Genomic DNA, 8,123 nt, shown 5'->3' on the forward strand with positions numbered 1-8,123 from the left:
TACTCCAGTCTCAAGATACTGAATGCGAAAGAGCCCATAATTGCATTCCGCTAAGTGCAAATCGTTTGCGTATGTGAAGCGAACCTTTCCAATTATAATTATAGTTACAACGACCGAATCGTCCACTTGAGAGTAAAAATAACTACAGTAGTATGTAAAAAAAAAAAAAAGTTCGACCAACACAGGATTGATAAAAATGGCTGCGAGGGATTTTTCTCCAGAGCGCATGTCTAGATCAATTTCCCCCCGTCATAATAACTGTATCACAGAGAAGAACAGCCAGGTTGTATCAGGGAGGTTTTGGTGCACAGTAGCTGACTAGTAGTAGCTATTGTTGCTCTACCACGTAACGTAACATCATTCATTCAGATGCACTTTCTGTAATGGAAAAACTACTACAGTTTCTCTAAATGTTACACTAACGTGTATTGTTTAGCATCTTCCTGTCTAAAATTAGTACAACAACGCATTGTTTGCTATTAATAATAGTAATAATAATAATAATAATGATAATATCATCCTCACCCAATTAACTGTGGTCCCGCCCTCCAAATAGTCCGCTATACTAATTGAAAGACACAAATATATTCAAAATTAAAGGGGCTGACTATTAGTATATATTCAAAGCATCAGAATAATGTACATAAAAGCGTATCGAAAACATTTTGTAATAAACATACGTAAATGTGAATAACATCCTGAAATTGTGCGTTCGTTGTTTTAAATAGAAGCTAAAAAATAACACAGGACAAACAGTAAAAGCTGAATAAATAAGAAAAAAACGAATCTCAAACGGCCATCGCGTGCTTGACTTCTCAAACGCACGAAATATCAAACGCAGAATCTATAATTAGAGGGTCATTAATAGAATGAATTTGTTTGCGGTGGCATAAAACGCATACCGAGAGAGAGAGAGAGAGAGAGAGAGAGAGAGAGAGAGAGAGAGAGAGAGAGAGAGAGAGAGAGAGGGGGGGGAGAAGATTAGGGAAGGTTGAGGGGAGGGGGGAAGGAGAGGTGGGAGGGGGGAAGGAGAGGTGGGAGGGAGAACGTTCGATAGGAGGGAAAAGTGGGAGGTTTTAAAGGGTAATGAAAAATGAGCAGACGGAATTGGATCAAACACGGTGCGCTAAGGCATTTCTTTTTATATGTTTTCCATTAATGCATTTTAAGGGATATACGAATACAAGTTTGTCAGAGTTTTGTGTTGATTTACTAACATTGTCTTAATTGAAGAAGTTTTCCACAAAGTATCATGACACATTGACTTCCTTTCATCATGCACTACCATCAAATACGAGAAGGATTATGACGGCCTAAGTCTTCAATCTGAACAAATAAACTCAACAATTCAATTGGCAGGGCTCTGGGGTCTTCAGCTCTTAGCTAGGACTACTAGAGCAACGAAAATGTAAGCAAGACCTAGAGAAGAGTGTGTAAATCTATCAAAGGCAAGGCATTGAGAATTTAGGTGGTGCTCTATGGGAGACCTAAAAAGGATTAGGTGTAAGTATGGAAAAACCAAGAATAACGAAGAGTACTGGTAAGTCTATAAAAGGCAAGACCAAAATAAGTGTATGGACAAGTTTTTTAATGGGAATACCTTCAGAATAGTATGGGGAGGCCTCTAAAAGGCAAGGCCACAATAAGAAGTATGGACAAGTCTCTGAAAGAAAAGACCAAAAAAAAAAAGAAGAGTATGGACAAGTCTCTGAAAGACAAGATCAAAAAAGAAGAGTATAGACAAGTCTCTGAAAGAGAAGACCAAAAAAGAAGAGTATAGACAAATCTCTGAAAGACAAGACCAAAAAAGAAGAGTATGGACAAGTCTCTGAAAGGCAAGACCAAAAAAAAAAAAAAAAAAAAAAAAAAAAAAAGAAGAGTATGGACAAGTCTGTATGGCAAGACCAAAAGAGAAGAGTATGGACAAATCTCTGAAAGGTAAGACCAAAAGAGAAGAGTATGGACAAATCTCTGAAAGGTAAGACCAAAAGAGAAGAGTATGGACAAATCTCTGAAAGGTAAGACCAAAAGAGAAGAGTATGGACAAATCTATGAAAGGCAAGACCAAAAAAAAAAGAAGAGTATGAACAAGTCTCTGGAAGGCAAGACTGAAGAAGAGTACAAGTAAGTCTAAAGGGCAAGACTTGAAGAACAGTCTGGATAAGTATCTAACATCCATGACATACACATTATGAATCACAAGTGGGTCTCCAAGGTTCACGCCTAGGCCATACGAATAAAATTATAACAAGAAGTTTGTCAATCGATTCCCAATAAAATATCTACCCCTGTCATTTCCTTCAGCACAGACAGGCTTCCTCCACTCCCCTAAAGAGGGCATCCAGACAAATGTAACCCTACCCATAAGCTCGAAAACATTTCCTGCAATATTCTCTCTCTCTCTCTCTCTCTCTCTCTCTCTCTCTCTCTCTCTCTCTCTCTCTCTCTCTCCATCAGATTTCCATCACTCGCATGACATGAAACCGTTCTCGAAAACGCAAGAGGCGACCGTGTGAATCTGGCGGAAGTAAAACCATTTCAATTCCACTTTGCTCAGAATCCCTCCATCGTGATCTGGGCAAAACATTTTTGGCTTCAGCGGCCTCCCTCAAAGCGTTAAATCTCCTACAAAAGCTTTTAAAACGCATGGTCTGAAATCATGTTATTCTACGGAAACAAGTATTTCTGTGTTTTCCTAGAGTATAGCCTATTTGGGGGATATACTCAAATGACCAGTATGCTTTCAAACCCTGTGAAGAATGGAATACGTATGTTGGAAGTCGAGGCCTACATAAAACCTCACCACATAATGCAAGAGATATCATAAAAATAATTCTCATAAAAATTAATGACAACTGGCACATCATAACTAAAGCATTTCATAAGAAATAAAAGGAGAATGTCGTTACAAATTAAAAATAACTGCTGTACTATTTCAGAGGATAAGCTCAAGTCACGACACACTTTGTTTTAACACACACACGTGGTGAGAGGGTTTGCCTATCACCATGATCAGCAAAGGTCTAATAGTTAGGACCACACATATTAGGTTGGTTTGCTGTGAATGATCAGGCGAAAGTTTCCCATCATCACTAATCCGCACTGGCCAGCATGGTGATGAATACTGTCTAATATATATATATATATATATATATATATATATATATATATATATATATATATATATATATATATATATATTGGCCAAGCTACATTCCTAGTTGGAAAAAAAAGAATGCTACAATCCAAAGGGCTCCAAAAGCAGCTCAGTTTAAAAACGAAATAGAAAAATAACGAATAAACAACGAGAAATTATATATGAATTAAATAGAAAAAAAATATAAAACATTAAGAACAGCAATAACGTTAACATACATACATCATATATATGTTATGAAATGAGACTTATGTAAACTTGCTCAACAGAAAAGTACTTGCAACGAGTTGGAAGTTCAATCAATTTTAACTGCCAGTTTAGGAAGAACATTCTCCAATTTAGTAACAGCTGGAATAGAACCTACAGACTGCTAAACTTTATGATGGAGAACGCAAAACTGAACTGTTAAGAGTTAACTGCATATCAAGTACAGTACTGTGTACAGGATAGTACAGTCAGGGAATTCTTAAAAGAATTTCTCAATTTATGAGCATTTGAAGAAATAAAACTGATCAGATGTGTTTCACAAAAGTGAATCATACCAAGAATTTTAAATGAGTTGTTTATACTTGAAAAGAAATTGCCCGTGCAAAATCCGGATGTTGAGGAGCCAGCGTCCTTGACCTACTTATAATCTGCACCATGTAATATTTCAGCTAGATCTCTATTGAGGGAATCAGCAACCACAGATCTATAGTCAGGAGGTAAGATTGATGTTAAGTGAGTAGCATCATCTGCATATGGAAGGAACATGTTTTCTAGGCAAAATCACTTATGCGTATATTGCATGAAAAGTAAAGGATCAAGAACACTACCGAGAGGAACACCATGCATTACATTCCTATATTCAATATGGTCCCCATCAACAAAAACTCTGCGATCTATTACTTAAAAATTCAATAATGATAAGAAACAAACCTGGTCAGGTCCGAAAACAAGGGTGTAATGATAAAACTGTCAAAAGCAACACTAAAATAAAGGCCAACCACACAAACATTCTGGCCAAAATAAACGCATTTCTGTACAAAATTGGAAGTTGTAAGGACATCACATGCTCTAAGGCCTTTACGAAAGACAAACTGCAAATTAGGGAGCAGATTATTGTCCTCATCATGCCTATAAAAGACACTTTAGCAAAAAAAAACTTTCAAACCCGTTAAATAATATGGTAATTATGGAAATTGGGCGGTAATCTGTAAGGCTAAAGCTACCACATTCAGTTACCTAACTAAGTATCATTAGCAATTCTCCAACAAGTACACAATGAACCTAGTAAAGTCTTTTAATTTAAGGGACCAAAAAGCTAAATTAGTTGGGTTAGCTTCAGGAAAACAAGAATGAGGAAAATCGGATTTCTCATTACTCTGCTTGCTTACAACCCATCAGCCAAAAGGATTGTCATTTACTTTAGACAGTAAGTGACAAAGCCATCTGCTTTAAGTAAAGGAGGAACTTTTAATTCTATACCAAAGAGTGCAAAATTAAAGGTAGCTTGCCATCTATTTTCTGAGTTGTACCAGATAAGGTTTCTTTTCTGATCAAGGAGTATTATTTTCTGTTGAAGCATAAACTCTGAGCAACTGATCTTATTTGATTACAGTTATTTCTAGTTATATATCTATTATTGTTGTGAAGATGATAAACCCGTTTTTTTTTTTAAACAACTTAGCACGTCAGCCATCATCACTGAGCCAATGTTTTTCTTTGATGTGGTACCTTAGCACACGAGCAAATGTATACCTGCAATTATGTTGACCAGATTTTCATTTACAACAATAGGCTTAAACCCATTAATACAATTGTGACCAATTCGATTGCAAAAGATCACTCAATTCCATTCCCGCCTGCTTGAAATTAAATATAAAAGTAGGCCACATTAAGGACCGTCTGCTCTCTTAATTACTAACGAAACCATTTATTAGTGTGCTACTGTTATAAGCACACATTGAGTATGTGTTGTTTGAGATGTTAAGTCTTGAAATAAAGTTCATCTTTGTAACTTTAAAATGGTTTATTCTCTAAAAACAACAGTGGTTAAACATCTCCATCACAGGAGTGTAGCTGATTTGGTCGGATGACCAATTCAGGTGAAGTATAGATATGAACTGCCTAAATTATCGATATCACAGATATCGTATGCTTAGTTGTCTCAGCATTTAAACACAATATGGAAACTTTACATTTATACTCAAGCATCCCTTCCGGAGGATCAACATTGATTGTTAACACCAGGCTTCTCAGCGTAGACCAGATCCATGCAGTGATCTGACTTGTGAGTAGCATCACTTATGACTTGCTCACCATCTGATCCAGAAGCTAAAAAGTCAAAAACTCTGAGTCATGGCCATCAGAAGGAAAAACGAAATATATAAATTTTTACTGTGAGCACTGAAATCAACAAGCACGAAAGTGACCTTACTATTACCTTATTTCATCTTGTATAATGCTATAAAGACAGTAGAATCATCCAAGTATGGATTTCTGTAAATGAATCACAATTATGTAATTTTATGTCAGCCACAAATCTCTAGACTTAGCATAGCAGGACTTCCGAAAAGTAAGGTAGGCTACTCGGTCCAATATACACCACCACAAGGTCTATAGATTTATATGCTTGCCTTATGGAGAAATGGAATTTCGTTTCAAAAATATTGGTTTCTTACCTGGAATAAGCAGCCCGAACGTCTACCCCTTTTAAGAAACTGAAGTTTCCTAACATATTATATCATACTGTCTGAAAGCACCAGCAAAGTCTATACTATTGCCATGCAGTCTACCAATATTGTCATACACTACACGACACTGGAGCATTCTGCGAACAGGATTTTGCTCAATACCACCAGACAATAATACACATACAACCACAATAACAAATGAAGCTGTTTCTAGTCCACTGCAGAGCAAAGGCCTCAGACATGTACGTATTCATGTTTGGGGTTTGGCTAGTAATCATCACCACTCTGTCCACTGCGGATTGGTGATGGTGGGAGACTTTAGTCTGATCCCTCACAGGAAACAAACACACAAACACATTATATATATATATATATATATATATATATATATATATATATATAGTATGTGTATTAACAGCAAGTGATACAACTAAACCACTGAAAGAGCATTGAATAAAACTCACACTGGATAATATATCATACATGGAAATCTCCTGAACTCAATACTCCTGCAGACAGGTAAGCATACGCCATTTAAAAAAAAAAAGGGGGGGGGAGTGAAATTTATTTCGAGATTTATGTTAATACATTAAATTTGCTATTGCGTATCAACTAGGAAATTAGCAATGGGCCATTAATTATACTATTTGACAAATATGATAACCAAAAGGGTACATCTTTTAAATTTTATTTTTATTTTTAGAGAATGTGCAAAAACTTAATTTAGACTCGCATTCTATTATGAAGTTATAATCGAGTATCAAAAGTTATCCCAGATCACTTTTTTATATGAATAAACTTACAAATAAAACATTAAAATGAATTTTACACCTCCTATCTAACAATTCAATTCAAGCCTCTTTGAGGTAACAACTTTACAAGCCCAATTCTCAGGTTAAGCCTAAATTCCTTCGGTATTTTTTATCTCTGTGTCAAACTAAGAAAAAAAAACTGAAACTCCCAATGCCAGAGACGCCTTCAAAGGACCTCCTCTAAGTCACACACAGTTCCGAAATAGTTGTTTAAAAGCCCTCAAGTGTGTTCACAGCCATATGCTAATTAGAGATGTATTTGAAAACCCACATATGCGCGCCTATTGTTTATTTTTAAAATCCCCTCCCCCCCTCTCTCTCTCTCTCTCTCTCTCTCTCTCTCTCTCTCTCTCTCTCTCTCTCTGGCGGGATACCTTCAAACGTTTTAATCAAATTAAGGCAACAAGGATTCACCTTTTAATCAGGGCAAAATATTAATTAATTAGGCCTTTTCTTCATGTTCGCGTTTTGAATATAAATTGTAAAACGTTTTTTCAAATGGTCCGTAAAAACTCCAATCTTGAAAACGTTTCAGGATAATTCCCGATCTTGTCACAACAATTTTTCTCAAACTTCATAAGCGATGGGAGGTTATTTATTTGTATATAGGCCTACAACACTTAAACCTATAGAAAATAGTAACAAAATAATGTACTTACCAGTGATAGTACATTGGGTCCATTTTGAAACGCCGTAAATCTTGTCACTGATAACTGGCAACAGAACAATCCCAAAATCCAGAGATGGCTTTGATTTCCTCCTGTCAAACCACACAACTGTCAAAGAACTTGACGGGCAAAAATCACGGTCAAACAATCACACAATTGACAGACTTTGTAAATGACGAGGCAAACCAATTAAAAAACAAAATAGACATGTATGCAACTCAGCAGCACTATCAAATCACTCTTGCCAAAATCAAAAACCAAAAACAAAAAAACTGTGTCAAACTCTTCTTCTCTTTAACCCAAAGAGGGAAAATTAAACTTCCAAACTCTTCAAGTCTCACACTTCCACACCTCCTCCTTCTTCTTCTCCTTCTGCTTCTGCCGTAGGCAGATTGACCTATTCCTTGAACAGGGATTCGACAATGAAAACAGCGATGACGTCACGAGCACTGTTTAAAAATGTTTCGGAAGGGGGAAAAAATGTTATGGAAAGAAACGTCTCTGGCAGAAGAGGACACTGGCAACCACGAACGATCGTTTGCGAACTGTTGATGGTGACGAGTAACAACCCGACTAACTCTGGCGATAGTTGTGTAGCGTGTGTGTTGGAGGAGGAGGCCAAGGCTGTGTGATGTGCCCCCTCGGCTGAGAGAGGGAGAGAGGGAGGGAGAGAGGGAGGGGGAGGGAGAGAACTGAGCAGGCATGGCTTATAAAAGGGAGGAGGAGGAGGAGGAGGAGGAACAGGCATGGAACGAGAGATGGGGAACTGGGGAGAGAGAGAGAGAGAGAGAGAGAGAGAGAGAGAGAGAGA

The 8,123-nt window shown here is 37.1% G+C and overlaps 1 protein-coding gene across 5 annotated transcripts in view; it reads right to left on the reverse strand.

Moving 5' to 3' along the window:
- LOC137623224 (uncharacterized) overlaps window positions 1-7,886 on the reverse strand; it is a 60,043-nt gene extending 52,157 nt beyond the window's left edge. For 4 of the 5 annotated variants that reach the window (XR_011040569.1, XR_011040570.1, XM_068353947.1 and 1 more), the window contains exon 1: window positions 7,304-7,886. Coding sequence is in view for 3 of the 5 variants with exons in the window: in XM_068353947.1 (XP_068210048.1) it covers window positions 7,304-7,326 (23 nt within the window). In the remaining 2 variants the exon portion in view is untranslated. The remainder of the gene's footprint in view (window positions 1-7,303) is intronic. The other variant, XM_068353946.1, reaches the window with a different exon arrangement.
- Window positions 7,887-8,123: the final 237 nt, after the last annotated feature.

Source organism: Palaemon carinicauda, chromosome 30, assembly GCF_036898095.1.
Source record: "Palaemon carinicauda isolate YSFRI2023 chromosome 30, ASM3689809v2, whole genome shotgun sequence".
Classification (NCBI taxonomy): Eukaryota; Metazoa; Arthropoda; class Malacostraca; order Decapoda; family Palaemonidae; genus Palaemon; species Palaemon carinicauda.